The sequence below is a fragment of the Centruroides sculpturatus genome, unplaced genomic scaffold (assembly GCF_000671375.1).
Source record: "Centruroides sculpturatus isolate CEXI.00-Female unplaced genomic scaffold, Cexi_2.0 scaffold507, whole genome shotgun sequence".
Classification (NCBI taxonomy): domain Eukaryota; kingdom Metazoa; phylum Arthropoda; class Arachnida; order Scorpiones; family Buthidae; genus Centruroides; species Centruroides sculpturatus.
In genome coordinates this window covers 77,307-96,027 of record NW_019384717.1, presented here as the reverse complement: position 1 = coordinate 96,027, position 18,721 = coordinate 77,307, and the positions used below count along the sequence as shown (strand labels likewise).

Genomic DNA, 18,721 nt, shown 5'->3' with positions numbered 1-18,721 from the left:
AACACTTTTTATTAAAATTTCAACAATGCACATTTAGTTTAAACATTTCGGAAGGTTTTAAAAACCTTCAGAATTTTCATGTTAAGTGCATAATTATAGATATTTTAATAAGATTCGCCATTGTCAATGACTATGATAAACTACTGTGACATTATAATAAGAATATTGGTGGGCTGCTGTAATAGAAATGGCCTTGCTTATGAGAATTTACGTATGTGCAATTATTTATGTGACTTGATTGGATTTGCCTGGATGTCTTTACTGCAATGTGGTAAAACTTATTCTGTAGTTGTTGGAGACATACAAATCATGACAATAACAAAAACAACAGAATGAGCCCTTCAGGTCTCTGTGCTGGCTCCTTACAAAATCTAAGAGTACATAAAAAATTACTGTTTGAAAAATTAAACTTCACCCAAGCCCAATGCTACTTTAGTTACTTTACAGCCATTTGAACATTGATATGTTTATTTTTTCACGTTTTTGAAAAAAATTTGGCAAGTTTATATGTTTACCTTTTTGTTTTGGATCCACAATAATTTTATACCGTTAGATAGTAGGTAAAATATAGAAATTTAAGATATAATCATAGTTTTTAATGACATGTCCAATTTTTCACAATTTAGGAGAAAATAGTAGTGTGTTTGAAATTCCACGCACTTCATGGAAAGCATTTTGTCACAAAAGCAAAGAAGGGTTAAGGTTATTCAACTTAAAACAGTTTAAAAGGAGTCAAAAGAGTTTAATAGTGTAAAATTTTTCAGAACAAATTTATGATTTATTTTTTGATATTAATAATATACTGTCTCTCTATTGATATGCAAATTCCTTACATTATTTAATTTCGCAATACAGTATATTATATACTATGCATAATAATATCCCACTAAAGTAAAAATATATTTTTATATGTAATATAATAACCCCAAAATTCAAAAAATTAATATTTAACTCTTAATTTCATATTAATTCAAATAATAATTACACATATTAAAACAGAAAATTTATTCCATTTCTTTGTGTAAAAACCTTGTGAAAACTTAATTTCTTATTGGAACATATTATTAGTTTTAAGGAATATTTATTTATTATATATACAATTTTTTATAGGCAATGAAATTAAATCCTTCATCTCTAGAAAAATCGAATGTTGGGCAAATGGTAAATCTTATAGTAAATGATGTCAGCAAATTTCAAAATGTAAGTTGAAGTTATTATGAATATAAATTGTAATTAATTAATACACATAACGTATTAATATTTTTATGTGGCGTAATAGTTAAATAAGGACAAAAATATTATCTTGTACACGTAATTCAATCACAGGTATATGCGTTTTCTTCAAAATTTCTGTTTTATTTTCTTACAATTCTAATTGAAATTAATTCGAGTAGATAATTATAAATTGGAATAAAGAGTGGTTACAAAGTCAATCTGTCATACAAATATAATAAACATGAAAGTACATTTTTCATGTTGCTGATCAGCCGCTGTGTTCATTGTAATGGCACATGCGCTTCAGCAGGTTAACACATCTGATTTACATTTTGGTAGGCAGGCGTGTTTTGCATGTAACAACGAAATGGGTTTTTAACATTCGCAATGGTCCACTGCATCCACAACAGTAGTTACGTAATTTTTTTCAGTGCAAAGTTTTTAGTTTTTTATTTCAAAGTGGAAAATAAACATGGCGGAAGAGCCAACAAAATTTATTTAAGTTACAATATGCATTATTTCCTCGAATCAAGTGAGCGTTACTTTTTGTGAGCATTTTCTTTATATAGTAGTGAATGTCAGTTTTTTATAGATAAGAGTACATTACATTGAATACATAATAATGAAAAAGAACAAAATTAGATTCTATAAAACATTAGTTTTTCACTAAGCAATTGTTGTTTTTGTATTCGAAGTAAATGTTTTGTAAGAAATGATTCTAACACTTTCAACAAAATATTTTGTATGAAACAAACAAAATGTTCATACCTGCCGTGTTGACAAGTTAATAAGTCAATAGCAGTTGCGTGCTGTCATTGAAAGTGGTGGATGCGCCGCTTCCCTTGTATTTTCTAAAAAATAAATACATATTAATTTTAATTATATGAAAATAATCGCACAATATTTTATTATAACCACAGTTATGTATCTTATTACAAATTTCTATACTACACGTGAAAATAAAAGATAGCTATTGTATATTCGAATATTAGTGGCGGAGTGGAAGCTCTGTATTGTCAGCTTCCAAACAGCCATATTTGCTCATGCGCTTTACAGAGCACTAACCTCACCCGGTTTAGCTGGTGGAAGCCTAGGACCTCGGGTGGATGCTACACGTGTACTGCTTCCAATTCTATCCAGGACCGGTTCTGGGCTATTAGCTGCCTGCCTGCTAAATATTTGGCTGCCCTCGCCCGATTATAACTTAACCCAGCCGATAAGAATTTACTGGTATGATGTTTTTATGATAGTTCTGTATAGTTGACAGGAGTTTTAAAAAATCCATTAAAATATTTGATCTATTTATTTTCCTTTTATTCCACTCTCATCTTGTATTACTTACGGATTTCAATGTTAAACCAGTGATATTACGATTTCGTATGTCCCATCTTTAAGGGGATGTAGAAAAAAAGTGTACAATTCTTGTATAATGTAAAAAAATTAACCGTTAATTTGACAGCATCATTTACAACTAAATTTAATGAATGAGAGAGGTGCACGAGATACAGAAAAAGCTCTAGAATTTATTTTCCTTAAATTTACGATTTATGTATCCGTTATCATAAAAATTTGTCTTTCCACTTTTTCCCGAGACTACAAATATTCGAGTACAAAGTAACTGGTTACGTCTTATTTCTACTTAAGTAGTAGTTAAATAATTAAGCGATTAGGGAATTGGGAACATAAACAAAACCCTGATGAAAGAACCGAAATTTTACTTAAAAGCTTAACCGAACCAATCTCTAGCCGAGTACAGTGGAGACTGATTTCTTCGTATTATTAATGTAATAAAGACAAATTTGTAGATTTTAAACGTTTCTCACCATAGCTATAAAATTCTAAATATGTTAAACTTAGTCATTTGCTTTCTAACTAATTCTTTTTAGGACCAGGTGTCCTCAGAAATTTCCAAAATTTACAACTTTTTTGTCACTCTCATTGAACTGGAAAAATTTCTGTCTTTATTACTTTAATAATACGAAGAAATCAGTCTCCAATGTATTCGGCTAGAGATGATTCGGTTAATCTTTTGTTTAAGTAAAATTTCAGCTCTTTCATCAGGGTTTTGTTTACGTTCCCAATTCCCTAATCGCTTAATTATTTAACTACTTCTTAAGTAGAAATAAGTCGAAACCGGTTACTTTGTACTCGAATACTTGTAGTCTTGGGAAAAAAGTGAAAAGACAAATTTTTTGACAACAGATACATAAATTGTAAATTTAAGGAAAATAAATTCTAGAGCTTTTTCTGTACCTCGTGCATCTCTCTCATTCATTAAATTTAGTTGTAAATGATGCTGTCAAAGTAAGAGTTAATTTTTTAACATTATACAAGAATTATACACGTTTTTTTCTACATCCCCTTAAAGATGGGACATTTGAAATCGTAATATCACTGGTTTAACATTGAAATCCGTGAGTAATATAAAATCAGAGAGCGGAATAAAAATATCAAATATTTTAATGGATTTTTTTAAAACTCCTGTCAACTATACAGAACTATCATAAAAACATACCAGTAAATTCTTATCGGTTGGGTTAAGTTATAAATCTATTCGTGATTCACGTAATCGGGCGAGGGCTTTCAAAAATTAAGCAGGTGGGCGGCTAACAGCCCAGAACCGGCCCTGGATAGAATTGGATGCAGTATACGTGTAGCATCCATCCGAGGTCCTAGGCTTCCACCGGCTAAACCGGGTGAGGTTGGTGCTCTGTAAAGCGCATGAGCAAATCTGGCTGTTTGGAAGCTGACAATACAGAGCTTCCACTCCGCTACTAATATTCGAATATACAATAGCAATCTTATTTTTTTTTTTCACGTGTAGTATAGAAATTTGTAATAAGATAGATAATGCGGTTATAATAAAATATTGTGCGATTATTTTCATATAATTAAAATTAATATGTATTTATTTTTTAGAAAATATAAGGGAAGCGGCGCATCCACCGCTTTCAACGACGGCACGCCACTGATGTTTATAAATATATACAAGCTTTTTACTCATTTATAAAACAGTAGTATGCCCCATTTAATATTCATGCTGATAAAACAGTGTTTTTAAACAATTCAAAACAATGCAGCCGCTTGCCTGGATACAAAATGTACAACAACACTTTTTTCATTCAAAACCCTTATAAATTACCGTACTGAAAAGTTTGACTAGTCTATCAAAGTATAATTTCGTAGTTGTCAAATTAACGAAATCCTCTAAAAAATTACACTAGGTCATGCAAACTCAACATGTTTATCGTATATTCTATAATTTCGATAATAATTACACTGAAATTTATATTAATAGTGATCGAAATACAGTAGAGCATCGATAATCCGACCCCTGATTAACCATCACATCGGTTAACCGACCGTTCTTGTCCGCAAATTTCAAGTGTCCGCTAGTGATGGGGCACTACAATATTTGGCTATGTCTTGGCTACTTTAATACCGTTTTTCCACGAAAATAAGACATCCGCAGAAAATAAGACCTAGCACAGATTTTGCTGAATTGCGAAATATAAGGCCCTGTACACACTAGGCGTTTTTCAACGCGCGTTAGCTCGGCGTTCGACGAGCTTTAGTTCGGCGTTTAGCACTGGCTCAGTTTGGAAATGGACGAGAAAGTAATTGATTGTGTGTGCTCCTCCATCGTCGCTATAAGGCAGCACACATATCTCAAAGCGCCCGTAAAGTGCCCGCAAAACGCGCGTTTTAACAAAAGTCTATAAACGCGCGCTTGGCGTTTGAGTGTGTACGGCTACATAGAACTCTTGGTTCTTTAAAACGCGCGTTGAAAAACGCCTAGTGTGTACAGGGTCTAAGACCTCCCCCTGAAAGTAAGACCTAGCGAAGTGTTTTTTAGTCGTAACGCTCATCGACAGATGGTTGAAAGTGTCCGTTGGCTTTTTGAAAGTACAGCCACTGATTGGTCAGCAGACAATTACGCCACACGGCATGATTTGCATAAGACTATGGCTTGGGAATCACAGATTTGCATAACGTTACGGCTGGTGATGGCTAATTGGTCGGCCGGGAATCACGCCACATGACATTTGCATAGTGCTACGGTTCAGTAAACACTAATTGGTCTTCGAGTCCGATGTTGACGCTATAAAAAGACGACAGTTCGACACACCGGATATACGTCACTCTCGTCTAAGTTCGACTTGGAAATTTTTTTGTTCAATAATAAATGTGAATTCTTTTTCCTGGAAAAAATAAGACATTCCCTGAAAATAAGACCTAGCGCATTTTTCAGAGCAAAAATTAATATAAGGCACTGTCTTATTTTCGGGGAAACACGGTATTATTTTTGTTAAATTTTTGCTTGTTTTAGCTGGCAATACGGCTCGAGCATTGAAGGGAGGCCAGTATTTAAACGCGACTTAATTTTCTAATTATGAGTGGTTGTTTGTTTTGTGAGCAATAAAATAATTTAAAAATAATTTTTAACGATACAATAGCGACGATTATCATTTTTTAAAGAATTTGTTAGGCTTAGCATCGATGAAAATTCAACGCGAAGTTGGTTAATAGCGATATACTAATATAGTAATTACATGGTATATACAGTACTAATATACTGTACTAATGATGTATTTTTTTCATTCTTTTCGGTTATCCGACCAACCTGAGTCCCCAATTGAGTCGGATAATCGATGCTGTACTGTTATAGTATTTTGTATAAAATAACATTATTATTTATTACAGAATAATTACGGCATTCCATATTTATTTACAAATTTTTTCTTCATCATCACTACGATAGCAATGTTATGGCAATATTACGGATGGACTATTTTAGTAGGATTCATAGCCATATTTCTCTACATTCCTACACAATTTGCTTTGAGTAAATTATATTCAAAACTAAGGTAATTATTATTGTAAATTCTATAAGTGTGATAAACTTATAAATAAAGTAAAGAAATAATGCATAACTTAGCATATCATTAATGAAGATGAAATACATATGTTTAATAAGTTTAAAATTTCATACATTAGTCGAAATCTAGAGACTTACGGCTGATGTTGGAAATGACGAAATGATCGAAAGCATTAACCTTCTTTGCTCGAGTATTGTTAGTATCACATGTTAGTAATTGTGACTAATGCATTTCTTTGGTAATGGTGTTAGTTTATTTTATCTTGTAAAGCTTATAATTTCGCATGCGACGTCATGTAATTTTCCGAATTTTTGGTGAACCGTGCACGATTTTTTGGATTGCTTCATTTAATGTATAGAAGATACAATTATTCCTGTCTTATCGATGAGCAAAAAGTTTCATATTTTTTGTAATGTTTTGAGCAATCATTATTTTTGAATTTAGGTAATCGATTTTTTATCACTGCATTTTTATATTGCATAAAAAATTGAAAATAAAATGAAAGTTGCCAGATCAAACATAGTTATTCGATAAGTTTTAAAGAATACTTTCTTCTGCGTACAATTAAATAAAAAACACTCGATCCGTTTGAAAGAAGGGATTTTTTCTTTATATATTTCTTAAAACAATTGAAGGTTCATGGATATTCACACTACGGAATGGAGACGTGTCTATTCAATTTTTTCCGTGAAAATATTTCACAATTCTTACAACGAATGTCATAGATAATAATTTCTACTTTTATTTTAAACAAACCAGATAACAATTGACAAAAATGTGTGATAGTTTGTAATAAGGTGAAATTTGATACCAAATATTTATATTTTGCCTGTTTGGAGCAAATTACAGCAAGGAAAAACGTAAAACATGCATTTTTTGAACCTCAGTTATTTTATATTGTGCAGTTTTAGATACAGTAAGATACTGTCATGCAGGTGAGAAAAACTAATTATGGAAATAAATAACTGTGAGAAGCCGGAGATCAAAAAGGTGTTGACCTCTTATTGGCACAGATAGGTGAGATCCGCTGACTAGGTCATTGGATGGCTTTATGTTAGTGTGTTGTTAGGATAGTGATATCCCTTCAACGTCAGGATGCTGACACCAGTCAAGTTAATTATTTTAATATCGCTTAGGACGCGACATTAAAATATAGCCTCCTCTTAGAAGCGCACTACTTCTTTCAAAGAGGAGGGCTATTGGTTACGAGTGGAGAGATCGTGGATCAGTCGATAGGCATCCATCTTAAATAACCAATAAGATCTGATATTATACCTCTTTTAAGGTTTGACAATCTTCGGTAGGCGGCGATAATTTTGAGAGGAGGCAAATGCAGGATAGACACACAGACCAAAATAACTAGGGAAACTGACGATGACCGCGCCGATCAAAGTTGCAATACCTTTTCATTCTAATTTTTCTCCAATCGTGGGTTATTATTTCGACCATTTGGCAGGATGTCTAGATGAGTCGTGCAGGCCAGAAGTCTTGCCATCGGTAATGACAAGATTTCTGGCTCAGGAAGTGGATGGCGAAAAAGGAAATTCCATTTCCTTGTTCACATCGAATTTTATCATCAAAAGGTGGAAAAAGAGTAATTTTTAACATCGAAATATTACATCGAAAATTGATTTAAAAATAATTCAATTCCTAGATTCGGATTCTCACATATCCATGTCCATCGCTTAAAATATACTACGTAAAACCTAAACATTTTTTAGATTGTTAATACAGATTGTTAAATTTCTTATTCGAGAATTATAGCAATCGAAAAAATTATGCGTGGATCACCAAAAATTTAGCAATGTCTGACATCGACCCGTATGAATAAAAACGAAGAAAATGTAAATGAGATAGCGCAGAAGTAAAAGCAAATGCATCGAGCACAAGATAGAAGCAAAAGCCTTTCCTCTGCTTGATATGCACAATGATTATCTTATACTTCCGAGAAAATGCTTTTGGTAAACGAGTAAAAGGTTCTCGATGTGCATGTTATGACACGTTAATCTCTTCTCAATGTTCTATTTTATTTGCTGTATTCAATTCGTATTATTTGTACGCATGTTGCCCTTTGTTACATAGTGTAGATATCCAACTAAGTATTGATAGTAAACATGCATCTGGCATTACAAGTAGATTGTATGTTTAAAATGGGTTTTCCATTTCGATTAATGTACTGTACTGTACTGTACTCATAACCGTAAAGTCTAGGTTTTCTCTATCCTTGTGTGAGTGCAATCAATCACAAGAATCGCAGTTGGAAAACGGGATTTATTTTTCCATAACTGTTTTGCTTCCATAACAGAATGATCTGTTTTAGGAAATTTTATGTAACGATCATCCTGAGCTATTATTTTTTCCTTTTAGTCATTTACCACAAGCATTATTTATAGTAAACAGAGGAAATGTTTTGCTTTTACCTTTTGCTCGAAGTATTTGCTTTTATTTCTACTTTATGCTTTTCCTTTTGCCTTTCCTTCTTTTTTATTCATAGGGGCCAATATAAAATATAGTATTTTTGTAAAGATGTATTTATTTCATATTTTTATTCTGTCCATTGCATAATGTATGCATTGCTGAAATAAGGTACTGTCGTGCAATTTTCCTGTATATTTGATGTAAAACATTAGTCTCGTGGTGACTATGTGATGCCAGCATATTTTCTTTTCTCTTGGAAACCAGGTGCCTAATATGAAACATGCACTGTGTCAGTTTTAAAAGAGGAAAAGTTAGAAAAATACTAAATTTTTTCAGATTTCTAAAAATAATTCTTAAAAACTTGATGTTGTGGAAATGTTCTATGGTGTCTCAGATATGTTGTGAAATTAATGGTGAGGTAGACTAAGTGTTAAAATGATGAATGATGCAATTTATTTATAGTAATTCAACCCACTTTAAACCAAAAAGAGAGCATTTGTTTACAGAGTTCTAAAACAATTAGCGGTTTACTGACATTACCAGCAGGTGTATGTACCAGCAGCTGGGTCAACATATTTCCTGCTAAAAAAAGTTAATATTTTTATCTTGATTTTTAGATCTGAGAAGTTTCTGTAATCACAAACAAATACTATGTCACAGTGTGAAACAGGAAACATTTTCTAGCGGTTGAAGTTTGATATGTATATTATTTATTTTGAGATGAATCTACAGAAAAATAAATACAAATAAGGTATATTCACCAGTTCATCAATACTTTATAAAATATCAGAATTAAATGATATAATTGTAGATGTTGATTGGCTTCCAATAATCTTACAATTTTATAATACTGTGAATTACTTCAATCTGTGACACCAAATGTGACTACTACGTTCATAAAGAGGGACAAACTTAAGCAGACGTAAGTTATATATCCGTAAATTTTTATTTATTTATTCACTTCTTTGAATGTATAATGTTTCAGAACATCGAGGTTTGCAGGAAAATGGGAGAGTGAAATTTCACACAATTTTATTGTTTTCTTTAGTTATACATAGCACCTGAGAATGTTAATACTAAATTTTATTTCTATGCACTCAATAACCATTTCGTTTCATATTACATGGCAAAATAATGCTGGATTTATTATTATATAATTATATAATATATTTATGTAGTATCACATTCTTATAAAAAATAAACTTGTAGGTCAACAGTGTAAATAATTATTGACTTATTGGTACAAACTTATTTTGAAAACAGCATGATTATAGATCAGTGATAGCTGATTCTGCTAAGTTAATTCTAGAAGCACTTACTTATCAGTGAACATTCGTAAGAACTATAGGCCTTAATTTGTTTATAGTAATTCATTATTATCACCACTAAAACAGAATCTTTTACTTCATTCTTTCCGGAATTATTTTGCACCAATAGAATAATTTCTACAGCACATGGTTTAAAACTTTTACTGAAAGTTTACAAAATGTTCAATAAAAAAAAGTTTGTAACTGGAATTAAAAAAATGGTAACTATATAAAATTAATTAATAAATATTTCGGAAGTAATTTTATATTGGCCTATTTTTCCAAGACTATATATTTATATTTAAGATTTAATTTCATAATAATAGATTAAAAGCAGCTGAATTGGGAGACGAAAGATTGAACCTGTTGAACGAGATGATTGCTGATATGAGATTAATTAAAATGTACACCTGGGAATTGCCATATGCTGCATTAATTGAGAAAATTAGAGAGTAAGTTGATTTAAATATAGTAAAAGCTGTCTGAAACTAAACATGAATTAAACAAAAAACTTGTCTAAACAAAAATGTTGCTTAAAACGAAGCATTTTTCTATGTTAAATTAACTGTTCAAGATGGAAACCGATCAACGGAAAAGGTTTGTGCAATTCTGGTTTACACTGATTTTACTATACTTTTGCCATGCTGTTTTTTTTTTAATAAATACTTTAAAATTTCTACACTTGATTTTAGTTAATTGTTTATATTTGCAGGAAAGAAATGAAAAAAGTTCGGAAGTTTTTATATGCAAGGGGAGTATCATTCATAATGGCATATCCTATATCGAAATTATTTACTTCTCTCACATATCTTGCATTTTTCTTAAATGGAGGACAACTAAATGCCCAAATTGTATTTGTCACTATGACTGTTTCTATGTATATCTTCGTTAGCACTGTTAATTTGTTTACACATGCAATAAATTATACTGTAGAAGTTTTGGTTTCGTTGAAGAGACTTCAGGTAACGAACAGTTTAAAAAATTGTTGTTTTCAAGGTTTATTACTAAAATATTAATTTAGAAATTATTCAAAAATATTAATATGTAATAATTTTTTTATAAATTTTATTAAATTAGTTTTTCATTTCCTCAGTCATAGCCACTAAGACTTTTTTTTTTGTTATACCCATCGTGAGTTTTGATAGACCCACGATTGGAATGGCAGGTGGTTACGGATGAGGCTAAACATTTTAGAGACAAAGACCCCGTTGTAATCATTCTGGGGTTTTCAAATTGATCTGACTGAATTTACAAAGTAATGGAGGGTCATGGACCAACCCAGCAATTATGCCATTCCGTGCAAGATAGTTATTTGCCGCCTCTTTTAAATACATAGTGTAATTTCGAACGATTTTAATCGAACCTCATACATTTAATTACTTTATTATTTTCAAAAAGTAAAAGAATCGATCATCTGCAATTAAGAATATTTTATTATTTTTATTTTCTTCAGCCAATTTTTCCACCTATAACAATCTGCCTTCCTGGGCATCTTGCCGACCTCTGTATGGGCTTCCGATAGTGACACTTTAATTTAATTATCCATAAGGAGGAAGGGTTCAAAATGTCCTTAATAACACTAACAATGAATATTACACCAAGAACAATTTTGGTAAAATTTGGCACAGACTATTTATTAGAGATGATAATGCAATTCTCTGATCTATTTCATTCTATGGGTCATTTCATTCTATGGATCTATTTCATTCTATGAGTGATATTTTAAATTTTAACGACGCTTGATAATAGACATCTTTCTCTCTGAATAACAATGATTTATGAATTTCATGAGTGATGCAATATCATGGCCTGGTAAACGGACATTCTATTTAACTTCTCCTGCTGATCCTCTTTTTCTTGGGCATATTAGAACCTGTATGACTGAACTAATGTCTTACTGCTTCTGATATATTTATAATATAAACTAATGCAATATAACTAATATATAATTTTTTATATGTCATGTGAAAAGGTTTTAAATTCAATTAGTTATAGGATTCTCATTATGACATATAGAATAAAACGGTATGGATGACTGCATCCTGATGAAAAACCCTACTTTGTGCATAAATTTATTAAAACTATGGAAACATAGATGTGATACATCTTATAAATTTTTTTGAATTTTAATGTAGGATTTCCTTCTCCTTCAAGAAAAAGAAAACAGGACTCTCGAAGTTGTAGAAGAGAGCGCAAATTTAACCGAGTATGGAATATGGATGAATAATGTTACAGCTACATGGAAAAAAGTAAGACATAATTTAATTTCAATTAATATGAGTTTTGAAATGAATGCCGCAGCTGTTCTATCAGTATAAAAACTTAAAGTATCTGTATATCTGTATTAACAGTTATTAAATATTCCTATGTTAAATAACTGGTCATCACTTGATCAATGTTTTAAAATTATGTTTTAATGTGACACCAGATAATTAATTAGCAGTTAACAAAAAAAAATACAGATATAATAATTAATAGCTCACTATATAAATATATTCATAAATTAGTATTTCAATTCTTACTATTAAAAAAAAACTGTAATTTTGCAAGAAATCAAAGACGTCTGTTCCTCGAAAAGTTTGATTTTTCATATGTACATTCCATGAGTAACTTTGTCGTAACTTCAAAATTTTGAGTGTTTTAATGATTTTCAATGGTTTCATTTGTACAACTTTTTTTTTTAATATAGAGTAGAGCGAATATAATGCCAAAGAAACCTCGCTGCAGCTTCATTTAAGGAAAACTTCTTACTCATGACGTCATAAGCAAAGGATATCATTTAAAATAACAGTTTAAATNATAATAATTAATAGCTCACTATATAAATATATTCATAAATTAGTATTTCAATTCTTACTATTAAAAAAAAACTGTAATTTTGCAAGAAATCAAAGACGTCTGTTCCTCGAAAAGTTTGATTTTTCATATGTACATTCTATGAGTAACTTTGTTCTAACATCAAAATTATGAGTGTTTTAATGATTTCCAATGGTTACATTCGTACAACATTCTTTTTTATATAGAGTAGAGAGAATTTAATGCCAAAGAAACCTCGCTGCAGCTTCATTTAAGGAAAACTTCTTACTCATGACGTCATATGCAAAGGATATTATTTAAAATAACAGTTTAAATCAGTAACAAAGCATAGAACAATTACATTTGTTTCTCGTGCTTCTTTGCAAAGACCAGATGACCAGGTTAACAACCAGAGATGAGAAAAATCGTGTTGTTTAAAATAAGTACATTAGGTAATTTGAGTTGAATTCAAGTTGTTCCAAGCATGAAGGAGAAGCAAAAAATATAAAAGTGGCATTTTTGGCCTATTTATTTTGAATTGGTCCAGTTTCGAATCATGTTGATAACATGCAAGACTCGTAAGTACCTATATCATGAAATTTTTCTAATGTGAGCATGCATGAAAAAGAAATGACATCCGTTGGAATTCATTACTTTCCAGCTTATAGAATAGTCATACAGTGCAAATCACATGTACCGAGATTTCGTGGCTAAAAATTGGGGAAAAAACAGATTTCAGATTTTTTTAAAAATTTTAAAATTGCATTGGTATCTCACATTTCAGCATTAACTGAGGGATAACAGGAAAAAGTCACAGTATATTTTTTGTCGGACAATGCTCGATTATCGGCTATATTTTACAGACAGGACAGATTGCAGAACTACAAGTGTACAAGTAATTCTCATAACATAGTGTACCTTTAATAACATCACACTAATTTTAAGATTTATAAATTATCATCAGCTTTTTTATTAAATAATATAATATTTACGTTATTATAAATTAATTTATGGTATGTTATTTCTAATTTATAACAGATAAGATTACTTATATACAATTTACTTACCTTTCAATTTTCATTTCAATTTTCAAAAGGAAACCAACTCAACATTGAATGATATATCTATAAACGTACAACCTGGAGAATTATTAACTGTTATAGGTCCTGTCGGATCAGGAAAGGTAAATATCTTAATTTGTACTTATATATTTTAAATTATTTACATGCTTTGTGATATAAAGATTGTTTAGAATAATTAATAAAAATATTGTAAAAATTTAAGCATTTATCTATTTGTAATAAAATTCATTTTTAAATTAATTGTCATGTTTAAACAATTTTATATGTTTTTGATTAGTTACAGCGAGAATTAGTTACATAATATAGGAAGAAAGAAACAATAACTGGAGAATTCTTTGTATTATTTATTGTGTGCATAATCTGTTATAGAGTCTAACTTTTCCTCCATTTCTCGATTTTAACAAGTTAAATTTCACCTACAACTGGATGTAGGCACATATATACTGTAATTACATTTCGTAAAATTAGTTAATGTAACTTATCTACAAATGATTCTTATGCCAAATAATTAAACAAATATTTTGTTACTACTTTATTCTCCGTTTTGAGACTGTTATTTTAAACTAGTAACACAGAAATTATTCTCATTGTATAATTTCAAATAGCATATGTTAATAATAATTTATTTTAATTATTTTTACATTGTGTTCTAATTCAACCAGTAAGTTGTTACTGTCAACGCAACAGTTCTGAAATAGAATGCTATTTGCTAAAAATTTGTTAAATTTACGTGAGGAAATCTAACATAAAATTCGATTTTATCAACAACTCATACTATTAATAACAGTTCATCGGTTAATTAAAACTGTTATTAATAGTATTGAATGGTTAATTCAATCTGCCGTTTCTGTGTACAGACATTCAATGATTGGTCTGTATACTAAAATGGCAGATTATTTTGTGAAAAGGATGAAACACACATTCATGATCATTTGTACCGTTGGCACTAAAATATTATGCACGTATAATTTAGCTTCTGTTCTGATATAGTTTTCATATACTCCTATAAAATGATAAAATTTGTATGACGGATAAATGTTATCTTTGATTTATCAATTGAATGTGTATGTTATATTACTGCTTTGTAATACATGCGTTGTACAATAAAAGCAGTTAATAATTGAAATATTTAAATACATTAACATGTAAATACGTTTTAAATACTGTACTTACGTGCTTATATTAATTACACATAGTGTTTCATTCCAAATAATGAAACGATTATTAATTTGATTAGACGTCTTTTTTAATGTCCATTTTGGGAGAGATTCCTGTTACTTCTGGTGAAGTGATAGTGAAAGGCAAGATCGCTTATGCTTCTCAAGAGGCTTGGGTATTCAACGAAACTATCAGAGAAAATATTTTGTTTGGGGAAGAATACGATGAAGAGAAATACAGAAGAGTTTTGCATATAACTGCTCTAGAAAAGGTAATACGTTGTTTTTATCTTGTTATTAGCCACGATTTCAGTTACTTATCTTGATTGAAGACGGAAAGTTGTTCGATACCAACTACTAATTAAACGACAATAACTTTTTACATGCTATATTAATCTGTTAGAATAATAGTTCGGTTTTTCTAAGGGTTTTTAGTTTGTTTGAGAATTTTTGGGTTTTTAAACGTGTATTGAAGGTCTTTTGTAAAATAGTTTTAAATCAAGATATTAGAGAGGTTGAGGCGCACGTTTTAGACGTGTAAACGTGTACGTGTGACGTTCGGCGCCGCTTTTCCGTAAGCCTAAAAGTTTGACAATGGTGTTTGGATAGTCGGTGGAATCACGCTCGACATTCCAAACATCATCGTCAAACTTTTAGGCTTACGGGAAAGCGGCGCCGAACGTCACACGTACACGTTTACACGTTTAAAACGTGCGCCTCAACCTCTCTATTTATTTTAAATTTCACGCTAGATTCGCATTGTTTTTTTAAATGTTATTCAGACCAATTCTGTTTTTATGATTATTGTATTTTTTTCTTTGACAATAAAAATGTATTTGATCTGCTAATTAAGTACAAAATCACACTTCTATATTGTCATATTATGCATGCTAGATTTCCAAAGTAGAAATGGTCCAGTTTATGCTCTGGTTGACCGTAATATCAGTCCAGATCTGAAATCTTAAGAAGTTCAGATTGTAGGCTTGTTTTCAGAGTGTTAAGCATCTGTCCTTTCGTAAGTCTAACTGATCTGATCAAACAGCTCAGTTGGGACTTTTAGATAAAAATCGTGAAAAGTCAATAGAAATTGCTTATATTAACTGTTTATTATGATAATGAACAACCCTATAATTACTACAATTGTTTGGTTTGTAAATTTCAAGTTTAATCTTTATTACACGTGATAAAATAGCTGCTGTAGATCGATCATTTAAAAATTTTACATTGTAAAACAAAACAGAAATTTTTACTTGATATGTTTTATGGTGGACACTTGGTTTAAGTAGTAACATGTCCACTGGTCTCAGCATATATTCAATATAGTTTTTATCTTAAATACAGTATAATGATTAATGATACTTGTAATTGATTTAAATTTTATAACGTTTACTTAAAAATCTGTTGAAGTTGTGTTTAGTGTGAAAAAAGTTCTCAGTGTATATTATATTGAACATAATTATCTTGCATTTTTTACATTTATTAATTTTAGGATATAAGCTTGTTTCCTAAAGGAGATCTCACTATTGTGGGTGAGAGAGGAGTGATAATGAGCGGTGGGCAAAAGGCGAGAATTAATCTAGGAAGGTAAAATAACTCTTACTCCACTTGAATGTTTCTCTTAGTTCAATTATAGTAGTACAACGTGAATGAAATAAGAAACACATATATACTCTGATTATAAATGCATTATAAATATGCTTTCAAATTTAATCAGTGTTTAGTGATAAGAACCATTTCCCAAAAATTTATCTTAGTCTGTATTAGTAATCAGTGAGGTTTTCTAAATTTTAAAATGTTTCAATTGTACTTTAGTGTGAGTACAATAAAGCAAGAATTGTAAATAATTTAGAATTTAAAATAGCACATTATTATGTTTAATTAACAGAATTTTTTCTTTCTTGTCAAATATTATGTTTTACATTTTTACTTTATGACTCAGTGGTAAAAAATTATGTGATAATTGTGTTATAGATATAATTAAAATTTAGTTATGGTTAAAATTGTGTTATGTTATAGATATTTTTTCTCATTACTTCACTATCGGCTCATGAAATATCCTGCTAAACCTTTGTTAAATGATGAAACAAGTATGATTCTGATTATATTTTTATGAAAATCAATAAACTTACACAATTTAACAATTTTTTATACCTGATTGTTATACAGTGTTATATAGGTATAAAATGAAAGCAAATACAGTATATACAAAAAATGAGAAGATAACATAAAATTTAATGTAGATTTTTATGCTTTGGCAATATTTCTTGTTTTTTGTAGTTAGTTTATTTTACCGTGATGTCATTTTTATGTATTTTTAGAGCATTATATTTGAATGCCGATATATTCCTGTTTGATGATCCACTAAGTGCTGTTGATGTTCCAGTCGCAAAACATATCTTCGAAAAGTAAGTATTTAAGTATTATCTAAGGTATAGTTGAAAACATTTCCGCTTTTTATTCATTTCAGATGTATAATGGAATATTTGAAAGACAAGATTTGCATTTTAGTTACACACCAAGTACAATTTTTAAACTCTGCAAGTAAAATTTTAGTGTTAAATAAGGTAATAATACTATTTGTTTACTAGTTTTGTTTTTAATTACTTTCTCAATAAACATGACATACATTCTATTTTAAACACACATAAATTTTACGACATAAGGTTCAGAATCAGAAGAAAATTATGAAGTTAATTGTGTTGTTTAAAAACCTATAACGAAACATATATAATACATGGGCAGTATGTATAGTATTGCGGCAACCATCATGGACTCCTGAGATGGCGTCACTCCTCTAGGAGCTCCCCGAGAGTCTCGTACTCAAAAACGGAGACGTTAGTTTATTCCCAAAAAGAATTCTGGGTATTGAGTTTCTTCTTATCGGGTGATCGCTGCCCGAGCACGTGTAGCTCTTAAGTGTACTCGTACGATTTGTTTTGTAAATAAATATTGTTACTGTTTAAAGTGTAGTCGTGGAACTAACAAAATCTTGTTTACAGCATTCCGTTAAGTGCAGTCTTAGTGATGATCGAAACGGATGAGTGATGGACGGTCATGTTTCGTTGAACACACGTGCGGCCCTCCATTACAATCAGTATATATAGACAATATACTGTATACATAGGCTTTTTTTAAACAAAAATTCTTCTCGTTAAGACTGGACTTTGGAAAATGTTTTTTATTTCAGAGTCATATAGATAAAGAAAATATCGAAAGTTCTTCCAGTACATATGTTGTTGATAAAGAACAAACTACTGTTCACTTATTTTTATTTATTAACACACTGTTGAGTTTCAGATCAGTTTGCCATATTTGTACTCTATGCTGTATATGGCAGTAAATAGCAAATAGAGATTGCATCACGAGTTAACCAATGCACCGGTTAATATACTTAAAATTCAATATCTGCTACTGGTAAATTTGTTAAAAATACGTTACGTAGGCACACAGTATTAATTATTCGAAGCCAAATATTTATTTCTACACCTTTTCACATTTGTTTATATATTAAAGTCTTAGAAACTATTATATTTATATATATTATAAATTTATTTCAGGAAACTTGTGAAATCATTGACAATTACAATACAATAGAAAAGTTAGAAATGCTTACAGGAATTTCGTCTGATAAAGAAATCGCTGAAAAGAGGATGGAATTGAAAACTGAGCTTTTCAACGATGATAAAATAATTGAAAGTACTCAAAGTAATATTTCTGATGATATTAAAGATAGTAACAACACTAATGTGGTAAGAATTATTTATGTATTAGACAGTTATCTGAGTAAATATTTTTAAAGAAAATTAAATGAGATTTGGCAGTTTTCATTTCTCAACTTCTGTACACAATTTTCTCTAAATTTCTAA

The 18,721-nt window shown here is 30.3% G+C and overlaps 1 protein-coding gene across 1 annotated transcript in view; it reads left to right on the top strand.

The window, feature by feature from the left end:
- LOC111627946 (multidrug resistance-associated protein 4-like) overlaps positions 1-18,721 on the top strand; it is a 44,073-nt gene that overhangs the window by 4,586 nt on the left and 20,766 nt on the right. Inside the window, exons 4-14 of the mRNA XM_023371646.1 lie at positions 1,111-1,200; positions 5,920-6,083; positions 10,147-10,272; positions 10,533-10,782; positions 11,956-12,069; positions 13,713-13,799; positions 14,936-15,127; positions 16,345-16,439; positions 17,174-17,260; positions 17,323-17,419; positions 18,413-18,604. Coding sequence (XP_023227414.1) covers positions 1,111-1,200; positions 5,920-6,083; positions 10,147-10,272; positions 10,533-10,782; positions 11,956-12,069; positions 13,713-13,799; positions 14,936-15,127; positions 16,345-16,439; positions 17,174-17,260; positions 17,323-17,419; positions 18,413-18,604 — 1,494 coding nt within the window. The remainder of the gene's footprint in view (positions 1-1,110; positions 1,201-5,919; positions 6,084-10,146; positions 10,273-10,532; positions 10,783-11,955; positions 12,070-13,712; positions 13,800-14,935; positions 15,128-16,344; positions 16,440-17,173; positions 17,261-17,322; positions 17,420-18,412; positions 18,605-18,721) is intronic.